Source organism: Brachyistius frenatus, unplaced genomic scaffold, assembly GCF_029030835.1.
Source record: "Brachyistius frenatus isolate BFR_SWC_R1_liver_20210118 unplaced genomic scaffold, ASM2903083v1 Contig_27, whole genome shotgun sequence".
Taxonomy (NCBI): domain Eukaryota; kingdom Metazoa; phylum Chordata; class Actinopteri; family Embiotocidae; genus Brachyistius; species Brachyistius frenatus.
This window is the reverse complement of record NW_027210626.1, coordinates 2,778,176-2,800,655: the sequence shown is the minus strand read 5'-3', so window position 1 is coordinate 2,800,655 and position 22,480 is coordinate 2,778,176. Positions and strand designations below refer to the sequence as shown.

The window sequence follows — 22,480 nt, the reverse complement described above, 5'->3', positions numbered from 1 at the left end:
GTCAACAAATTGTAATTTTGGGTGATACACATGCTTGATTTCCCATGTTGCATTATAAATACTACCAACGGCCACTTTATACTTTATATTACGTAATCTTCCAATTTGTATGATTATTTCATACAAGTTGGAACAGAGACATGCCCGGACCTATGTTTCCCCTTTAAATATGGCTTCTCATTTGGGCATAATAAAAAATAAGGGAAATCTGTCTTGCATTGCATTGAGTCTGTTTGTTTTTATTATAACTATGTACTGCTAAGATTTTGAAACAGGGTTGTAAAAAAAACCTGTCAATTTGTTTCCTTTCAAAGTTTTTACATTTGGTAAAAAAAAATCTTTACAACAAATGCAGCTGTTGATGCACGAGAGTAACCACCACCGGATCTCAAATGAAACCGCGCTGGATTAGAAATGTAAATCGTTTGATTCACATATAGCAGAGGATAACGAGATTCACACTCTGGAAGCTTTATGGCGCAGTCTGTGGTATCATGAAGAAAGAGCAGAGCGGGAGCTCCTCCTTTTCCCTCTCTGCGAGGCTGTGGTTAAAAATAGCTTCTCTTACGGGACAAATAAAAAAAAAAAACAAAGGCAGCGAGGTCAGAACTGATGCGACATGTTCTGCTGCCAGTAAAGTGCACACAGTTTAATCTTCACTTTCAAACGTCTTCACAACTCTCCATTCAGTTTAAAAGGTCACTCGCGTCATAAAGCATCAACACACCAAAGGTTCGCGGATTTCGGATTTGCTTGCGGCGGGAATAGTTGAAGGATCTGAAGGAGGAAGAGCAGCGGGGGAAGGAGGAGGGCGTGAACCCGATACCGCAGCCTCTGGCCACTTCTGTCTCAACCAATGAGAGCCCGCTGAGCCGGCTCCGAAACTGCTGCGACGCTGCATGCATGGCAGGTGCACAAAAGCTGTGAGTTCACCGTCCCGACATAAACAAAAGTGTTAAAGTTACGCAGAACACGTGCTTTTCTGTTCCATAGAAACCGCAGACAGGACAAATGAGTAGGGAGCTGTTTAATAGACCAGGAGAGCTTGGTTGTGTTCAGTAAATGTAACCTGCAAGGCGTTGACAGGGAAATTGAGCTGCTAAAATAGTTGACTTAATTAAAAGCAGCGATGACGAAGCAAAACACATTGCAGGCGAGTATAAAATATTAACAAGTACAGAAGTGTGAGCAGCAAAATATGACAAAATGAGAGCACAAGTTATGCAGAATAGTCCCTTTCAAAATATTGAATTATTAGTAGTGTTGCATTGCCTTTTAGTAACATTTAAAAGTGATTGTTTCTTATTTAACAATGCATAAACTTGCATCACATAACAATTTTCATTATATGTTTTATTATGTATGTTGCAATGAATTTACTGTCCTGATAATCCTTATGTGCTGTATGGAAAAACTACGTCAGTCAACTGTAGCGAAGTAAAAGTGCAACTACTTTGTACCATGTTCGAGTAAATGAAGCAGTAAAGTATTTATTCTCAGTGTTTGAAGTCCAGCACAGTTTGTAGGTTAAACAATCAGCTCCTCCGCTGCAGTGTACATCATGGCTTCATAGTGTCTTTAGTCTTTTTTCTTAAGTGCTTCCAGTGCAACAGAATTAATCTCCACCCGACTGAAGAAAAAGGCCACAGTGACAAGCAGAAGAAAACCTGCTAACGTAGAGGCACATTCACAGCTACGTCAGAACTTCCTGTTGTGCAGCTCGGCAACCCGCCGCAGAGAATCTCTTTGGTTTGAGACGAGTCGGGTTCTGCCGCTCACCTCCTCCCACCGAAGGTGGCCGCTGCGGCTCAGCACCTTCGAAGCAGAAGATAATCACGATACGTAAACGCAGTCCGTCAGTGATGTTCTCCGTCAGATAGATTGTAAAATACTGGATGCTATAAATAATAGAATATGTTGTAATAGTGCTCTCACCATGTTGTTGACATCCATCATCACCGGGCTCGTTGTGCCCAGGTGAATGTTGAGGATGGTGGTTTCCACCCAGGCGTTATCTGTGTTCTTGTAGTCGTCCACGTAACCCTCAAACGCCTGAAACACAGACGCACAGCAGCTGCCAGTCAGAATCAACATGACTCATCATCAAATTCATCAAGTCAAGAAAATCATTTTTTCAACGCATTATTAATGAAATTAATTTCACCCTTAAACCATAATTAAAATGACTGCGAAAGCACCTTAGAGCACCGATACTGTGTTCACCCCATTTATATGACTTCAGTGACCACTGATGGAGGTCGTTTCCCTGGAAGTCCGTAGAGCCGGTAAAGTGGATACGATGCTCGGGCCGACCGGGTTTTCTCTGTTGCAGCTGAGAAACTTTGAAACAAGCTCCCCCTCCAAATCAGGTGGTCGAGCTCTCTACCAGAGTTCAACTCCCATTTAAACATCTTATTATTATTTACTAGCTTTTCCACAAAAGGCCCGACTCAAATATTATGAACTGCTCCGACATGCTCATGTGTTTGCGTTGACCTCATGTTGTTATTTAATTTTTTTTCTTTTTAATTGTATCTTTATTCCATATTTCCTCTCATGCTCAAGTCTCTCAGATTGTTCAGTTCTGTTTGATAATGTGCAGCACTTTGGTCAACCTCTGCAGTGTTTAATGTGCTCTATAAATACATTTTATCTTGGCACTGACAGGCGACCAAATGTAAATCTCGACAAAATATATAACAGGTGTCATCATTTTTGGAAATAGTGCAGGAAAGTTAAATTTTATACCTTTGAAGCAAACGGAGGTGTTGAACGGACTCACCTTTGTTCCTTCTGATACTTTTGCATTTATTGTCTCATACAGTGTCTTTCCCATGGTTTTCTTAAGTGTCGGTGGCAGGTGATCAGTTGAATCAACTGGTCCCTGAAGGTTTTAAAAAAGAACAAAAGAACAAAGCATTTATGCAAACAGTGCAAAAAGTTCAAAAAGGCATCTGAAGTGACCAAACAGCAGGACTCACCCTCGGTAAAGTCAAGGTTCCTCGACTCTCGTCCCAAACCGCCAGATACTCCAAAACAGACCTCGTACTGTCTCGCCAGCTGAAAATCAGTTTTCATAAATCATGTCGTACTATCCAGCAGCAGCGGGGGAAATTTTTTTTTTTTTTAAAAATCAACTTTTTAAAAGCTCCAGAAGGACATGAAGTGACCCACCATGTAAGAACCAGGTCTAGATTGAGGTTCGGACCCAGGCGGCTCAGTGCACCTCGTCCCCTGATCCCCGTCCTCCCTCCTGGGTTTCTAACGATGAGACGATCCACATCAAACATCAACACGTGCTTGTGAAGTTACTGTAAGGTGATATCTGGTGCGTTGTATATCTTATCTGGTATCATACCTGTAATTATTTAAGGCTTCTGGTTCTGATCTGCGAGGAGAAAGAAAAGATGAAATCATACAGAGATATGAGGAGGATCATTAAATTCAGATCAAACTGTTTAAAAATGCAACCTGAGCAGATTATCAAGGGTGACTATGGTCCATCTATTATCTGCTAATGAATACTTCTAAAGGTCCCATATTGTATGAATTCAGATTTCCATATCTTTTATGAGTATACAGCAGCTGTAGGTCCTGTATAAATACAGTGGTAGTCAATGGAGAAAATGCCTATATTCAGCAAATGTGATGTTTAAATGAGCTGCTTGGACTTTTGTAAGTTTGTGATGTCACAAACTCACATTCTTGTCAGATTTCGGCCTTCAGCTAAACTTTTATGTGGAAGAAGACACTGATTGGTCATTCTGTTGTGGAGCTAGCAAGCTACAGGACCAAAGAAAACCTGTGGTTGGTCTGGGTGTGCATTACTCAGAAAAGATTCAGCCAATCAGAAGGGATGCCTTTAAGTCACAGACACCAAACAGCTTGTTCTTGGTAGAGCCCCAAAGATAAAGCTGAGGAGGGAGATGTACATTGAGATGGTTTTTGCCGCTGAACATAAAACACAGGAAGAGTGAAAAATTTGGGACATTTAAATGTGAAATATTTAAGTTATGTTGATTAAAAACAATAATTATAAATCCTTTTAGCTGCACACACCAAGCCAAATGGGAACACAACAATATGGATGGGCTCCCAATGTCAAAACATACCCGTCCACATGGTCGTCACCGTCCTCAGAGGCATAATAAATTGGCAGATATGAGCTGAAGCTGACCTAAAAGACCGAGAAGACACCTGAATCCAATAATCCCAGACAATCTGTTCATACATCGAGTTTCTGAGGACCAGGAGCTGATGATTTTGGTGGCGGGTTGTGAAATACCTTCCAGGACACCTTCTCCTCAGGCACAGGAAAGCGCGTGAGTTTGCTGTTGGGGTAGTAACAGTGACGGGCTTTCACGTGGAAACCGTCCTTCTCTGACGTGTTCCTCAAAGAGTCAGCGGTCTTATCTGAGGTGGTAGATGCTGCAGGAAAAATAAATATTGCGTGCAAACGAGAGATTGGACATGTAATATACCGGTAAAATAAAACTGTGCAAGTAAGTAATGCTGAATCAAGAATTTGATTACTGACTCTGTGATTGTGTTTGTTTTGCAGTAAAACCCTGAGATTTCAGACTGTCCACAATCCATTCCAGTGCTCTGGTTGACTGGATGACCTGATGAGATGGAGCAAAGTGGGTCAGACACTTTTGCTATGATGAAGATAACTGACTTTCCACAGGGGACATCTGGAAATAAAATTCAACAAACACATATGGGTGCACCAACAAGTGTGGCATTTCTTTTCTGCATCATGCTCAGCTCCTGCAGCAAAACGTGAAATGTCACAAACACAGGTGCAACATCAGCGACGACAAAAAAAAAAATCAGGTCACAACCTGCTCCTCTAGTCGGGCCAGTCTTTTCACCACGGCAGCAGAGCTCGTTTCCTCTTCCCTCTCCAGCCGATCGCTTATGGTGGTAACCCTCAAGGAACAAACAAGTTCAGTCAGAGTTCGTTTCAAAATCACTCCCAAACTCTCAATCAAATATCAAACAACAGCCGGGCTCGTCTGACCATATTTCAGACAGACGTCTGTTAAAACTTTAATCTAACTAGTTGCAGGAAAACAAATAAGCACGTTTCCCAAATTACCAGATTATTCCTTTAAACCTGCATTCTTTGATATTTCTGACCACAAGTGGGCAGCACAACTGCAGGTCTATGTGTTATTGGTATACAGGTCTGTGTGTTATTGGTATACAGGTTCATGTGTTGTTGGTATACAGGTTCATGTGTTGTTGGTATACAGGTTCATGTGTTATTGGTATACAGGTTTGGGAGTGTAGTGCAGTGGGAGTGTTGACGTCTCGAGCATGTTAATGTGCGGCGAGGCGCAGACAGAGGTACCCGGAAGGATTGTCATGCTTCGACACGCAGCTACGTTCCTACGGGATTTTACTTTTGAGCTGTATCCAGGATGCGTCTCTCCACACTCTGATTCTGCTCCTGCTTTGCAGACAGCAAGTATCTGTCCTTCATCAAGGCCTCCCAGGACAGCAGCTCCTCTTCCTCGATCTGAGAGAGTTCATTCCCTGAAAAACAGTGTCACGTGCTTTTCATCACTGCTTCGCCGGATTCAGTGTCCACACAGACACGCACCTCCACAACAGACAAACTGGGACTGAGTCAAAACTGAAATTTCAACAAAGCAGACAATACAGCAGGGAGTGTGAAGGGGTTAAAGGTCATAGACTCGGGTTCATCGGACAGCTGGAGAGAGAGATGAACATTCTTGAGAAATCGCCACAAGATTATCTTTGAGCAGAGACAGGAGGGGCCGTCTCCCCTCGTAAAACATCATCACATGCTGATAACAACTTACTCGTCCCCATAACAACTAAGCAAACTTCGCCTGCTGATGAACAACACCACCAGATGATGCTGAAAGCTCTAGACAATATCAAGCAACAGCACCTTGACATTTCTAAGGTTGATAATAAAACGTATAAATAGTTATTCTAAAGTTTGATCTTTTTAAAGCAGTATTTCTGCAGATAGACTTCCTCCGTTGTCATGGAGATGATTTATTTGCTACCACATCACCTATACATTGGCTTTTACTTATATAATAACAGATGGTTGTACGGGATACAAAGTGCTGGATTTTTGATTGCTGGTTTTGTTATGGGTGTCTGATGTCTCTGAAATATCTTTTGTCATAGATTTTATCTGAACGTTTTTTCCTCAGAGACTTCATTACAATCATGGAGTCTCTTCTTTAAGCAGAAATAAATAATTCAATACTTACTGAACTCTTTGTAGGCGATGGGGGGCTTCCTCAGCACTGTGCTCCTGATGAGGAGGTAGAGATGACTGAAGATGATGAAAGGAGGCGGGGCAGTTGGACGACTGTGGTACTCCTTAATCAACTCGTATCTTTGAAACTTCCATATCCTGTCGGTGTTGTCCTGGACCTCCTGGAACGTAAAGCTGTGCAGTATACAAACAAAGGAAGAAGATGGGAGAAAAGCACATTGGAGAGAAAAGCTCACAGACGCGATATTGAGAACTCACTTGAAGATGGCTATGAGCAGGTTGAGCAGCAGTATGTTGGCAAAGAGTAGGTAAACACAAAGCATGATGATGGTGAGCCACTCGGGGAAGGCTGGTGTTTGGTTTTCATTGAGCACAGGACACTTCGGCTTCAGAGGATCGGTGCCATTCATGCTGCAGGTGTCAATGTCAAATGCAGTATCTGCAGAAGACAAAATAACAAGCGTCAGCCTCTTAAAAGTCAAAATGGTGAAAAAGTGAAACACTGAAATGTTAAAACTAAAATGTATTATTATTATTATTATTATTGGTAAAAGTAGCTTTCCGTGTGCTACTCTCCATCTTGACTCACAGTCAATATTGTCTGGAAAATTCCCAAATATGATGAGGTACGGCTCATAAACCGCCCCGCGGACAATCCAGTCCAGCCGGTCGTCGTTGTGGATGAGAATTCCTTGTTTGGCCACACCGTACGCAACCACCCAGATACTCAGCAGAAACATGAAGAAGAACATGTCCATCATCTGGAGGACAGACAGATCGGTCACAACCAAAAGACACTGAAGAAAAAGACGTATCAGCAGATTTATTTTCTGACTTTTAGAAGAGCATGAAACTGAAATTCCAATCTTTAGCGACTTGTACATTTTGCGGTAACAAGTTCAGGCATTTAAAAGGTTGACCTTTTGTTGCAGATATCATCTCTGCACAAACAATATGGCAAATGTACTGTGCAAACAAACAACAATAGACTCTTTGCAAAATCAGAAATACTTGTAAAAGAATATAAAGTAGCTGAACACAGACCCCATCTTGAAAGTTTGATCTTATGAAATGTAATGTGGCAACAAACAGACCAGCTGTAACAGTTTGTTCAGAAACACCTCGTATTAAACACCAGGAGCACATCTCATCTGCAGACGCCAGATGGAGGCCCAGTGAGGCAGAAGCCTCTTATTGTATTGGATAAAAGGTGTTTTGGAGCGTAGCATTTTGTTCTCTGCCATTGCTCCCACATTGAATCAGGTCGGCACTCATTATATTTCTATGTAACCGTCTCACCATCCTTTTGACAATGATGATTTTGGGTCCCAGCGTTCGGCTGATTGTGAAGATGGCCATGAGCCGGAGGCAGAAGACCACAAAGTCGATGCAGAGGAGGATTTTACCCGGATAGAAGAGCTCGGTTGTGAGCCTGAAGCAGGAAAACTTGATTAATGGATAATCCAGTGGGTGAATACATGTATGTGGTGTTTGTCTCAGAGAGAGAAAACTCACCTAAATGAAAGGCCAAGAACAAACAGGAGGATGGACAGCACATCTAAAATATTCCACAGCTCGTTGATGTACATCTTGGCTTTCTTACGAAACCCGAAACCATCAGGGTCATGAAACAACTGAAACAAAAAGGATTGTGACATGTATGAAGTGATTAAAATATTCTTTAGCAGAAGTCAGACACTTGAGAAACAGCAATGTTCCTGTTGGTTCAGTAAAAGCACACTAGTGGGAGCTCAGTAACCAAAGCTGCTCTAAGAATCACTGAACATGACACCTGGAAAAGTGAATACATTAATTAAAAAGTGGGAGGAAGAAGGAGGGAGGTCTGACTATGAGCACTTTTGCTATCGCTTAAAAAAATGTATCTATTCTTATTGTAAATATCAGCATGCTGAAGGTCAACTGGGTAGACCGACTGCTAAACTTTAAATATTCACATAAAAAGATGAAAATAGAGCCATTTATAGTTTATTCTTTGCAATAGTAGACTTGTTCATGTGTCATAGCAAGAAAAGTAAAATATTATTATTGATGTAATCATTAATTAATCAAGATAATTTGATCATTAAAGGATAATTTACCTTGGTATACTTTTTTATCGTCAACAATTCTCACAATGAGACTCAAACCAAAAGTGTGTTTTTACTTTTTTCAGACTTCCCTTCCTGTCTGTGGCACTCAGCTCCAAGCCCACTGCTTTACACAAAATGATGGCAGGAAGCTCAAATAATCGCAATCAGGTAATTATGGTATAATTGAGAAAGGCCTAAATAAGGAATTCATTTTCTCCCTCATGATAACAAGTTGTCCTGGACTAGAGGAAGTAAAGCAGGCCTAATTTATGATGCTCCCTCGGATAGCTAAATGCAAAGGGTGTCCATGAGTCTGTAAAGGTGAACAGGGCCACTGATTATGTTGAGAAGGTTTCTACAACCCCCAGTAGTGCATCTTTCTTCTTCCTGCTGAAGTTTTACTCAACCAATGAAATCCATCTCTACAACAGCTCTGCTTCTTAGATAAGCTTGTATAACTTAAACTCAAATTTGCTTATGACTGATGTTAATATACTGTGTTGAGAGCCAATACAGGATTGTACAAGACAAATGACATTCATGTTAAAATTTTGTGGTCATCACAAAAAAGCTGTAAACACAAACACTACAGCAGTGTCAGACCTCAGTATAGCTGATTAATCCTTCAATATAATGTTCGCTTTCTTAATATTGTTTGCCTGTCCCAGCTGCAGGCTATCACCTGTCGGACCTCCTCGCACACCACAGTGAACAGCCACATGTAAAGCAGCAGCTCTCCAGCAGAGGGCGTAGTCTGGAAGTCGATCATCAGCACCACAGCAAACAGGAAGAGGAAGGCGAAGTAAGACACAATATTCCAGTAAAACTTGACCTGCGGAGAGCTGTACAGGCACAACAGTCTGGACCAGCACCTCAGACGCTTCAGACGCTGCTGGCTGTGGACAGAGAGGTCACTGAGGTCAAAGAACTACTTCAGGTTTTCATATTTAACTGGTTATTTTTCCACAAGTGACATTCGGGACACCTATTTCCTGCTTTTCCCTTTACTGACATTTGAACTGAAAACTATTAACAAACATAGAACATGAGGGTGTCTATAAACTCTTCTAACTGTCTACTTACGAGCCCAGAGAATTTGTTCGAAGTGTGCTTCCTGTCACCGTCTCCACTGACTTTATCTCCTCTTTCTTCTCAGCTTCTCTTTGGATGACTTCATCACATCTAGGGAGAATTACAGCAACACTGTTGAACACTGATGATGGAGCGTGACCCAATCGCAAAAACACACTAATAGATTCGGATATGTTCTCACATAAAACCATGAAAAAACAAGTTAGTGCCTGATTGTACACTGGGAAATAATCATTTCCAGCTTTATTGAACTATGAACACAAGTAACGGCTTGTGTTCATAGTTCAATAAAGCTAAAAGGTTTTCAAAAAGTGTAATACAGAGGTCTTGGTGAGACCAGTGCTGTGATCCAAATGACATATTTATCTTAGGACCCAAACAAATAAACTCTTCCATGTCAGGACTCTTACTTGTGAAGAGCAGGAATTTTGACAGAGTAGTGTTGTTTTAAATCGCACACTTCCATTCTGCACTGACTGGAAATGACCTCAGCATGTGAACACATCACCCACCAAAATATCTGCAGCAAAGAGCCTTAATTTGAAAATTCTTCTCGCCGGTGGCCCCGTCCCTTCCCCTGCGGAGCCAAGATGGCGACCGTTTAGGGTGGAAAGCGTCCAGAGTTTCATACTCCTTTTTTGGGGTGTGTTGAGTGCATCATCCTGGTACTTGTCGTGCACTGCATGTTTCTGTACTTGACAGTGTGAACGCACTGATGCACTCAGAATAGTGAGTGTTAGTAGACAAGTACAACATCTGGAACACAGCGCAGGTTTTATGTGCAAACAATAAAGGGCAGAGGGATACAGATGGCCAGCAAAAGTTTGAGACAAACCACTGCTACATTATACCAAATGTATGACTGTCTATTTAATGTGGTACAGCTGTAACATCCCCACAGTTATTGCATATCATCAAAAAGGTTAACATAAGATATTAGTCTTAAAAAGGCATTCACCTGAAAACCAGGAAGCTGGTGTAGATGAGAGGGAAGAAGACCATGCAGATCAGCACTCTCCACACAGGGTTGTCCACTGAAAGCTCACCACACCAGATCTGAGTCAGAAGAGCCTGAAAGACGGACACTTCGTCTGACTGGGTTATGATTTATAGCAGTAATTAGATACCAACAAGTCATATCTGCGTATCAAATACAAAATGCAGAAAGTCTTATTTATCAAGTTAAAGTCATCAGTGACACAAAATATACATGTTTATGTTACTCAATGTAAATGCAATTAATAATAACTTATTTTATGATCATTTCCAGAATTCTTAGACATTTTAGGATCGTCTTATTGAGATTTTCAACAAAACTACCAAGTCGGGCAGACATCTTCCACATAGTTATAAAACACACACCGATGTAGTATCATATACAAATAACAGTCAGTGATGACAGTTTTAAAGTCAGACGTCAGAAGGTTTAGAATGAAGTAAACTCAAAAACTCATGAAAGTTGGTGCCTGACGCAAGTTTCATGAGGTTTGGAGCATCTTTTGACCTTAAACATCAACTTTCTGTGTCACGGCAAAACATCAAACTTAGCCGCATTGCCCTGGCTATACTATATACTCTATACCATATACAATATACTATGTAGTCTATACCATAGACTATATACAATACACTATATACTCTATATTCTATACTCTATACAATATACTATATAGTCTATACTATATACAACTTACTATATACAATATACTATATAGTCTATACTATATACTATATACAACTTACTATATACTATATACAATATACTATATAATACAGTGAACCCTCGCTATAACGCGGTTCACCTTTCACGGTCTCGCTGCTTCACGGATTTGCATCATGCATTGAAATCACATTACGACTATATGTAACGTAGATATGTTTAATGTCCAGTTCTATCTATTTCAATTGTAAAATAAAGGTTACTACTTCACGGATTTCACCTATCACGGTTTCTATTTGGAACGTAACCCCCGCGAAAAACGAGGGTTCACTGTATATACAAAAATCACTTTTGGGTCACTTTTTGGACAGACTGACAAGTATGACTTTTAAAAAAAAAAAAATTAATCACTTTTTGGAGTATGACCTTTTTCTGAACTGAGAAGTTACTTCTCAACTGCTCTAACCAGTGCACAATGGAAAAAAAAAAAGAGGCTCTTTTGGACTTTTTTTGTTGTTTGAGTTTTGTATTGTTGTTGACCTTTGGTTTGGTATTAGGATGACTGCACATACAAACCTGAGTGGCTTACCCTTAGAGGGATTCGCCTTAGGAGGTCTCGCCCTCCGTGAACCATGAACCACGTGGCTTATTAAGGGGACCGAATTTTGTGCATGTAGGTAAATGTACCTACCGGGCCATCTCTTTAGGGGGCGCTAGCGAGCCATTTGGCCACGCCCACTCACGACTCCACTAAAATATGAAATTTTTCGCCGGAAGAGACGGGTGTACCAACTTTTATGAGTTTTTGAATATGATAAAGCCGCCAAAAATGCAGTTGTTTACGGAGAATCATAATAATCGTTTGAATAACAATAGGGCTTTCGCACCATCGGTGCTCGAGCCCTAATTAAGGATGTAGCTATTTCCATGGAGTGAGGTGTTATTTTTTGTGTCAACAATGCAAATGTTGTTTGGGCATTATGAAATATGTCAAAAGGATCCCCAGGTCTTAAAGGATTTTAGTCAGAGCCACTCACTGAGAAGTGAGTCTCCAAGTTCAGGCAGGACATGATGTCTAAGAGCCTTTGACTAAGTGCAAGCTGGGCAGCATCCTTCCATTTGAGCAAGACTGCATGTCTGGCCAAGAGCGAGGCAAAGGCAAAGCATGCAGCAGTCTGCAGATGTCAGATGAGGATCGCCTCCATCAGTAATGTCCAACAGAGCTAACAGAGAGTCCGGCTCTTGATTCCCCTTTAAGATGATGAATAGATTATGTAAGATGTCTCCAGGATTGTTTTGAAGAGAGCGCACAGTGTGGTAAATACCATCAGGGTAAATACTAGACAATTTAACCTTGAACATGTGGGGCTCAAAAACTACTGTGAAATGCAATAGGCAGTATTTTGCACAAAGTCAAGGATGGACAGATTCCTATTGATCAGCTGATAGTGGATTAATCCTGTCCAGAGGTGGCCGGAAGATGATTTGACTGGACTAGTATCATTCAGGGTCCCGCAATATTTTATACGCAATTTAATTTGAAAAGCATACATTTGGCACACAGCAAAGTGAAATTTGACATAAAAAAAAAAAAAAAAAAACCTTAAAATAACATTTGAAACGACCAAAAAAAGGCTGTTAGAAAGATAAAGCTCCCGTCAGCTCTATTGCAAACATGTCCGCCTTGATTAAGCTGCTAAAGTAGCACAGGGCAGCCCTCTTCATGCAATTTAAATCGGCCATTACTCACTTGAAGCAAAATTGGACAATGTCCAGACAACAGTCACAGACCATGGACATTGCCCAACTTTCCTTGAAGCTAACGCAGTGCAGCTCAGAGATAAAAAAAAAAAAAATGAAGGTGATGGAGGCTAAATGTGCAGCTGTAGAGAAGAGCTACAATAAGCTAAAGGCCAAAACCCCCGACCTCAAGACTTGCAGCCGACATAAGAACATAAGAACGATCAGCCTGCCTGTGTCAATTTAAGATGCGCAGTCCACCTCCTTTTTTTCCCCCAGATGCTGATGGCGAAGCCAGGCAGCTGGGCCGGGCCAAGAGTGGTAATCACACCCATCCACCATTACAGGACAAAGGATGTGATCATTCAGGAGGCCTGAAGCAGGAAAGGGGAGCAGTTCAAGTGAAACCAAAGCCAATGTTTGACGATTACTGCCCCGAAGTCATTGAACAATGCACGGCATCCCGACTGTTGTCAACGCTCCGTCAACAGGGTTTTAAACCGCCACTCGTGTTACCAGTGAGGCTACAAATCAAAACCAAAGACGGAGGAAGAAAGTACTTCACATCGGAGGGGGTTCCCAGAGAAGCTGCTTCATCTGACCGTTCGACATAACATTACAAGGCAAATTTGTCAGTCTCAACATTTCAGGACTCACTCCAGAGTTAAAAAGACTTGTTGGAAAAGCCCCAAAAGAAAATCAGAGTTTCCTCCTACCTGAACACCTGACTGAGCTACAAAGCTTTTATCATCAGCCTCCAGCGCCAGACGCAGGCACGTCGTTCTGCCCCAAAATTGTGACGCGCAAACCAGCAGCTTCTGAGCTCGTTCCTGGTCACCGACGTGGCACTCGCTGAACACACCTGGGACACACGCACACACACACACACACACACTGACAATATTTTCTAACCTCTCAGTACAGCTACTCTTTATACTTGTATCATACCAATGGCGTGTTTCTCATAATGTTTGGCGAGCTCCTGCATTTTCTCTGCCTCGTCCGCATCGCTTCCTTCTTCTGCCATTTTCTTCAGGATCTTACTGGCAGCCAGAGCAGCGGACATGCAGCCTCTACACTGTGCACATACAGATACAGAAAGATGCAAAGTCATACACGCAAACACCCACACAAGATTGGTCAAACTTTGTCTGTGCCATTATTGTCATCACCTGCTCCCAGGCAATCTCAGCCAGCTCCTTGTTGTTCTGGACGATAGCCCAAAGGAAAACGTCTCTACTTGCGTCCCTCTGTGCTTCAGTATTGTCCTCTCTGGGTGGATCTTGGGAATCTGCCTGACTTTTGGACAGCTATAAGGAGAGTGAAGGAGTGGCGTGCATTAATGGTCATGGTCATGGTTAAGGTTCATGGTCAGAGTCAGGATTTCAGAAATGCTGATATTATAAGTTAGGGCATAAGTCAAGGCCAAACTCTGAAAATGTTGTCCAGACAGCAATTTAGATTTTTCATATTTCTGTTTTTAAGGTCATGTTAAATGTTAAAGAAGTTATACCTCCTCTAAAATTGTATTTACTATCATGGTCTAAATGCTTTCTCCACACTCTCAGAAATAACAGTATGGTGGTAAAATACTAGACGGACAGTCGGCCAACTATTAGTTGGTTTACAAATATTGGAACTGTCCGTATGTCAGTCCTGTTCTCACGAATGCTTTAGCTGAAGAATTCCTTGAGGGAATTCCCTCAAATTTTGGTACAAACATGTCAAACGTCAACATCGCTGTGACCTCAAATCAAGCAATTCTGATGAAAGAGATATTTAAAAAAAAAAAAAGGCCTTGAGTAAATTTCTTCAAATCTGGAACTAACATCTTTACCTGGCTCAAGAGTGAGCTGTTTAAAATAGTGGCGGTCAAAGATCGCTATGACCTCACAAAACACATTTGTGGCCATAACTCAAGCATTCATATGCTAACTATGACAACATTTCACACAAAAGCCTAATAGGGTAAAATGATGAAGTGATGTCATTTTATATCCGTCAGGTCAAAAGTCAACTTTACTGTGACATCATCATGTTCTGCAAAATCATTTTTCTGGCCATTATTTAACACCGTATCTCAGGAACAGAAAGGGATTTTGGGATCATATTTCACATTTGGTCAGATACTGAACTGATGTCACTTATCTCGGGTGTCCACGTTGAAACTGTGCTGACTGTGAAGATCTTCTGTGCTGTCGGGTTGAATGTGTGTAAAGCATCCATATCTTACGATGTGTGGCTTCTTTGCAGCAACATCCATATTTGAAGCATTGTCTACTATCAGTCAGCTTAATTGGCCAAGCATGTGAACACATATAGAGATTCCTTCAAGGTCTTCACTACATACTGTATAGCTATTATACGGGTCTTGGCAGATATGGAAGTAAACTGTAACATGACCGGTACGACCGTGAAGCTGTAATTCTAGTTAAATCAAAGGATAGCGAATAAAATCCTTAACTCCCAGAAAAAAAAAATGATATTCAATCAAATTGTGTTTCCTCTCAGACTGCAGGCCTGATTCACAGCTTTAAAAGAAAAAGTTTGGATAAACATACTCACTGACGATGATGTATCCTCAACGCACATGTTAAAGTGGTCGTTTGGCGCGGGGGAGGGAAGATACAGGAGCTGGGTGAAGTTGCCCAGCAGGTGGCGCACCTCGTCAGCAACATGCGCCAAGGAGATCATTTCTCCTTGCCCTTTGCGAGCTCGAGCCCTGATGCCGAACAGTTTCTTAGTCGTGCGGTGAGAGCTGTGAACTCGCTTGGCCAGCTTGCACAGAAAGAAGCAGCTGGGCAGCTGTTTGTAGAGCTCACACAGAGTTTCCTCGTCCTCCAGGAAATCCCGCAGACTCACACCGTTCTCCAGCAGCAGACTCACAAACTGAGGCTTGTTGCCAACCAGGGCTGAGAACATGGCCCCGTGGAGATCACTGGACTACACCGGGAAAACAGGCCGGAGCACAAGACACAATTAAAATCCCAGCACTCTTTTTGACGGCTGCTTGTATATATTCTTGTTTTTTCAGTAATGCGACAGCCTTCTTTTTTTTTTATGTCAGGTTCTCTGGAAAAGGATGTTAAGTTGGTAACACAGAAGTTTTTTTTTATTATTATTGCAGAATTAGACAGTATTTCATAATATAATTGTTCCTTGCCCCTCGTATCATAAAATGTTTGTTAGGAAGTATCATTTTTTGATTAATCTTGTGATGTTATGCTGCCGCCTCCTCAGCTGACTTTAACTGTTTTCATTTTCCGTCCTTTACAAAGTATATTTACGTGGTAGAAGGATTTTTTTTGTATTCAGTAACTTTTAATATGTTTTGTGTGTCACAATTGGACCAATAGAGTTTAAAACTGAGCAAACCCACCTAACAACTAAAACTCAAATTCACGGGAATGTTAATTTACGTGGAGAATAAAAAGTAGTATTTTGCCACCTCCTCGCTGATCCGTCTCGGTCGCCCAACACCTGATAAGCTCACGTTTTCCCAGTCAATCCATCACACTTTAATTTGATCTTAATGATGCCGATTAGGGTTGCAACTCAAGAGTCAAGGAGAGAGGATGGACTTTTAGATTTGGTTGTTATGTATAATAGGAAAACCAACCTTCCACTGGCTCTCCTCGGTGAAGATCTCGGTCTCTGCTATGTCCACTCGGTTCCAGATGATAGCGAGCTCCAGCTGCCTCTTCCAGGACTCGATTCCCAGCAACTCTCTGGACTTCGAAGCTGAGTGGAGAATTTAAAAAGACACCAATTACTGTGTCTGTATATGCTGATGGCTCCAGAGATGCATCCCTTCTGTTACAAGACAGTCTTATCCACTCTCACTCAATGGATTTCTGATTGTACTGAAAGCATATAGTTCTTATTTTCATTTCCAAATATTATGGATTTTTTTTTTAAATTAATTGTTCTTACATTTGACAAAATGGAACCAGGTTTTTTTTTTTGTTGTTTGACAACTGAATTTGTCCAAAAAACATTTTGTATAATCACAACATGACATCTCTGTTGTAAGAACCTTTTATAATAATACATGTCAGTAGCAGAACAGTTTAGGTAGTGGGTAGCAAGGCTTTATTAATAATAAAGATGCCACAGAGGAGAGAGGACAGTGGATGTCCTACATCAGCTGAGTGAGTAGGACGACCACTTCATAATATATTTTAACCACTTTAATGGAGCTCAGTGATGGAAACTCGAGGGGGAAAGCAGTTCAGCTAGAATGCTGACTCATCACAATCAAAACATGAAGTGAATGATCATAGTGGTGGACTCTCTCTTTGTTTTAGTACAATATTCTTATGTTCAAGAAATGCATTAGGCTCGGTCCAAATGGGTTTCATAAATCTTTCATAAGACCATGAGCCAGAAGTTTGGAAGAAACATTGATTATTTCTAAACAGATTAAGTCTGACGATGAATGTTAAAAATAGCTCGGGTGTTTTTTTAATTGGGTTCATTTGATACTTTGATAGAATCACTTTTACATTATACTTGCTAAGAGCTGGTTTGGCACAAAGCCTTCCCATCTTCATACTCAGTGCTGTGTTGGACGCCTGCAGTGAGTGCAGTCAGGATCTGAGCATCTGTCTCACACCCTTACCTTTGAGTAGAGCTTGTAGAATGGCCACATCCACATCCCCGTGATCGTCCTCGCCTACTCTGAATACTGTCAACAAGTGAGGCAGCCTGATGATGTCCTGAATCTGAGACAGACGTAATGTGCAGAATTTCACATCAAACATCGATCTCTGAGAAAGAGATCTTACTAAAGGATATAGTAGAGCAGCAGGAGAGAGTATTCTGTGTCTGAGGTGGGCTTAGAGCAGATTAGAAGAGTATTAGAGATGCCTTCCTACCTATCGAGGCAATTTAGCAGGACACCACGATCCACTAACAACAGCACTTAAGTCTAGTTATGCCAGAATGAAGCAATAAACACTATCCAAGAAATCTCATGTAACCCTAAGAAAGGCCAGATCTGAAACCAAACTAAGAACTTTTAAAAAATACTGTCCTCATCAATTTTATTTCCAGTTAATTCATAAATTACGCACCGTAAAATTGTACTAATTTTGATGATCCCTGATTTTCTTATCGCACCATGAGGTTGTTCAGAATGAGGTGCATTGATAACAACTCAATGGATTTCCATCATATTTTGATTAGATATTCAAACAGGCTTTCTTTACCATTATAACACTTAGGTGCGTTTTTTCACAGCACCTATTAGCCACTACAACTTCACTATGGGCTTTGTTTTACCAGTGTTTGGTGAGTATTCATTTTATGGCTGACAGTGCATTTTTAAGTACATATTGTAAAGATAATAGTCCAAAACTATGTGAAAATGTTTTTAGTCAAATATCTCCCAAACACCCCCTCTCCCCCCCCAACACACACACACACACACACACACACTGCTACTACAGCACTCAAACCCTCCAGAAAGCAGAGAAAACCCATTTCAGGTTCCCTAAAGGTTGAATTCCAATGACTTTGACAATCTTCCAACTTTCCCTTCATGAACAGGTCAAAGTTTTTACTCATCCTGTGAAATATCTCATCACCTACATGTTGAATTGGTACAAACAATGTGCATTCATGGTTCCCATATGATGAATCCTACTGACTGCTGATCCCCTGATGTTTCCTGTAATGCCACGGTGAGGTTACAGTTATGTCTCTTATTGAAATATCTCAACACCTACTGGAAATTCACTGTGGTCATTCGTGGTCCCCAGAGGATGAAATATAATCATTTTGATCGTTAATTTAAATTTGTCCAACACTTCGCTTTATGATCAAATACCTGCAAAATGAATGAAACAGCTGAAGCTGTACTTTATGCATGTCAAGAGATTAGGGTGCATTAACATGCCAACCGTTCAGCTTTGGACAGAAACAGTAGTTTGGAAACCGGTGTGTAATTGTTGAGGTCAGGAGTGTGTTCACATACCTTCTTAGTCCACTCTATAATGGAGTGGTTGGAGAAGGTGTCATACTCCTGACCAAAAAACCTTTTCATCAACTGCTGGATGAGAGCGATAGTGACCAGGGCCAACGGTAGTCCTGAAACCTGGGCGATCACATCTGCTATTCTTCCCCGAGCCCTCCAAGATCACACACGGCGTCCCATTGAGCAAAGCATTGTGGATGGTCTGAGAGGAGACACACAGGACGGTCAGACAGTTCACAAAGGTGGAGGGAGAGAGAAAACTGCTGACTCACATTCAGCGTGCCTGGTCCTCCATCTAAAACTACACACACCACAGGGACGGTAACGCCGCTCTCTGGTGGTAAGACCATAAAAAAAAAAAAAGAAATCAATATTAAAAGCAGGACAAATAAAAATAATCACATTTGATAAGCTATCTGTAATGGATTACTGATTTTGTAGATACTGCATCAGCAATTTTTAACCTTTATTTCCAAGACGCTTTCCGGAGATGCATTTTTCTAGATGGCTACGCAGCTCAATCTCCACACCATAGTTCCCGTGGGTCCCGTCGTCCACCAGCAGGAAGTGGGTATGGTTGTTGTCCAGACAGGACAGTCGGCCCTGGTCCTTGGTGTCCATCAAATAATGAGCGGGGAAACAACCCTGCAGAGAAAGACGACAGAGTGGCAAGAAGGCTCAGTCATACTGTATGCCATGCAGTTGATCAGTATTGATGAGTATTGCCTCCTGAAAGAGACATGTCACATGTGTTCATGCTACCTCTGAGTGCACCAAAGAGTCCCTGTTGTGAATGGCTCCCCATGTGGCCACTCCGATAGCCACAATCTGGCCCTGCAGTGAGCTGCTCAGGGCGTAATCCCTCACAGCCTGCCCTACATGCTTCATCACCCCAGTGTGGGTACCACCGGTGAGGATCCATGCACCTGCATACAACACAGGAAGTCCATCACAACAACAATAACACGTCAGCTATTCCAGTCAGACTGTTTCACATTAGAAATCTGATTGAAATCTTCCCTTCATAGATGGACTTTTAATGTGAAAACGTGTTGACAGCAGTTTAAACTTTAAATAAGAGTACAGCTAGAAAGTTTAAAATTCTCGATTTATGGTTTTAAATGGAGGGTTGTGTGTGGGACGTTTTCTGGCCCTGGCGCAGGAACTTCCTGGATGTTTTCATGTCACAGTCAGGTTGCAAGGTAACCAACAGAGACTCCAGGATGTCACATTATCCTGAAGTCGTGCTTATCTTTAGTCTGTTTTTACAGTTTGTATACAAGTAAATAATTTACATTACAGGAAGTAGTTTACTTTACAAAGCCACCTCAGACAACCCAAACCGAAGGAACAAACCATTAAGGCATTCATCAGGATTACAGTTAATATTCAACCACAAAACCTGTAACTGTTTGGATCTGAATGGAGGTGGATAAGACAGAGTCCACATCTATACATGTTCCCATAAAACACATGATTTAACAGGCTTTCAGATAAATGATTGGCACACGTTCACATCTCACACACACACAAACCTCTCTTTCTGTGTCTGGCTGACCTGTTGTCTGGGCCACTTTGATGAGACCTCTGTGGAACATGTTCTTGAGACGAGCCTTCAGGTAGAAGTTCTTGGCTCCTCCGGTCACCGAGATCAGCAGGTTGGGAGGGGAAAGTTTCCACTTATCAGTCAGTAAGCGGTACAGGACCTCAGGTCTGGTGTCTGTGGACACTCGTGCATACTGACAACGCGCACAAACACAGACGCAAAGGCAGGGATGAAGACATGCTGGCACACATTTATTCACAGCGATGTTATTGTAATGGGCAGCGAGCATTGTTTCACCTTGCCTGCTCTTTGTCCCAAACCACCAAAGCTAATGTCTCCAAAAGCATCAGTGGGCACCTCGCGGGTATGTCTGTGTCTGTCCCACGAGTCCCCCGTGAAGTCCTCCGGCTTGATGGCTTCATCCACATGATCCGTCTTTGAGTAGCCACACCTACATACATCCGCTCTAGTGGAGAAACAGACGCTAATAGTTGCAATGTTTCATGCAAGTGGCACGGAGACATCAAGATAAAACAGAAAGGGTGTTAATTTGCACATAATAGGCCGTATTTAGTTGTAAGGGAGAGTACACCAGTCCATGACCACACAGATGATGCGTCACCACTCTCATGCAGCTCCTCCTAGGAGGGTTTTGTTTTTCTTTCTGACGTGTGCGGTTTCTTCTGGAAGATTTCTCAGTCTTCTTCTGGAGTTCCTCTCAACTGCGGTGTCTAATTACATTTCCGACAGGCCTAACCTGCTCCTAACAAGTCAATTAAGGCCTAATGAGTTAAAGAAGCTCTGCCAAGGTTTGGATTTCATGTCCGTCCTGTAGTCTGATTGTCAGTCTGGTTTTTTGTGTTTCCTGTTACATTTCAAAGTCTTCGACGCGTCGAGCTCTTCGTTCACCTTCTTCCTCGTCGATGTTTCTGTATTTTTGTATGTCGTTCTGCATCCATGTCAGTTTTTCTCCCCTGTGCTATATATTTTTTGGATGTGTAGTATTGATCCCAGCTTTGCTCGCTGTATGTTTTGTCACCACCCACCATAACAAAGCTCCTGTTTAGTACTTTCAACCTCCTACTTTGAGACTTTACAAGCAGAAGGGGGTCAAACTGCCAAACTGCACTTACTTTTTCCTAAATTCATGAATTAAAAAAGTAACAATAACATTCGAAATAATGTTATGTTTTAATGTTTAATGCTGGAGCGGTTGTATTTACTTCTTTTCACAACAAAAATCAATGAAATATGTACTTTTGACATGACTTTGCCCAAACTTTTGCTCACAGCTTGTTATTTCTCAGCAGATTACTGCAAACAACGAATTAATTCAATAATCACGCGGCTGCCTTCACAGCAACTTCCTCACAGTATCTCTAACGTGCAGCGGCAGTAACTACGAGGTCAGTTCAGAGACCGTCATCACCAAATCAACACAGTGCGGAGCGGCTCAGCCTACCTGGCATCTTTTTCAAAGAAGCAACACTCCTTCTTGCAGATGTTGTCCTTGATCCAGGAAGTGAAGGTGTAGCGCTGGAAGAACGGGGAGAGAGACAGTTGCTCAGAGGGTCTGGTTGTGCTGACCTTCAGAGCACGAAACAGCTGCGACATCCGCTCAGCTTCTCCCATCTTGGTGCAGCACAGCGAGGGGGGCTGCGCTAATCACATCTGCCTCCGGCTGAGGGCCGACAGCATGGCAGACGACAGGAGACTCTGCAGTCGGTGCTGTGGGTGCTGGCTTACACGCAGCACTGCATCAGTGATGTCAGAGCTGAGCTGCAGCTGAAACCCGACCAAACCTCATAGTGAAGGCACAGGACAGAAAGGAGTGCGGTGCCAGTGTTGGATCAATGGAGAACTGCATTACCGAGAGGGAAGTACGCACCAGAACTGCATGAAAGATCCACCATTTACTCAAGTACTGTAAAGCAGTACAATTTAAAGGTATTTTACTGAAGCTTCATTTTATACCACTCGGCTTCTACATTTGAGGGCACAATGCTGTACTTTTTTACAAAGCTTTGTATCATACTATGTATCTACATGTCTATCTACCACCTATAGTTATTTTGTAGATTTAGATTTTACATACAAAACAATCAGTTCA

General features: G+C 41.8%; 1 protein-coding gene across 1 annotated transcript; it reads right to left on the bottom strand.

Moving 5' to 3' along the window:
• Positions 1 to 1,024: 1,024 nt before the first annotated feature.
• Positions 1,025 to 21,988, bottom strand: trpm2 (transient receptor potential cation channel, subfamily M, member 2). The gene is given in 33 exon segments (XM_069698600.1): positions 1,025 to 1,815; positions 1,936 to 2,052; positions 2,783 to 2,884; positions 2,982 to 3,060; positions 3,175 to 3,261; positions 3,359 to 3,388; positions 4,113 to 4,177; positions 4,286 to 4,428; positions 4,538 to 4,622; positions 4,845 to 4,932; positions 5,409 to 5,541; positions 6,258 to 6,439; positions 6,524 to 6,704; positions 6,855 to 7,026; positions 7,565 to 7,697; positions 7,781 to 7,899; positions 9,038 to 9,251; positions 9,439 to 9,537; positions 10,406 to 10,518; positions 13,564 to 13,709; positions 13,796 to 13,925; positions 14,020 to 14,157; positions 15,413 to 15,790; positions 16,467 to 16,588; positions 17,469 to 17,571; positions 18,825 to 18,971; positions 18,973 to 19,026; positions 19,097 to 19,158; positions 19,289 to 19,469; positions 19,587 to 19,750; positions 20,383 to 20,563; positions 20,668 to 20,836; positions 21,833 to 21,988. Coding segments are annotated over 33 exon segments (4,386 nt in total). The 5' UTR covers positions 21,985 to 21,988; the 3' UTR covers positions 1,025 to 1,698.
• Positions 21,989 to 22,480: the final 492 nt, after the last annotated feature.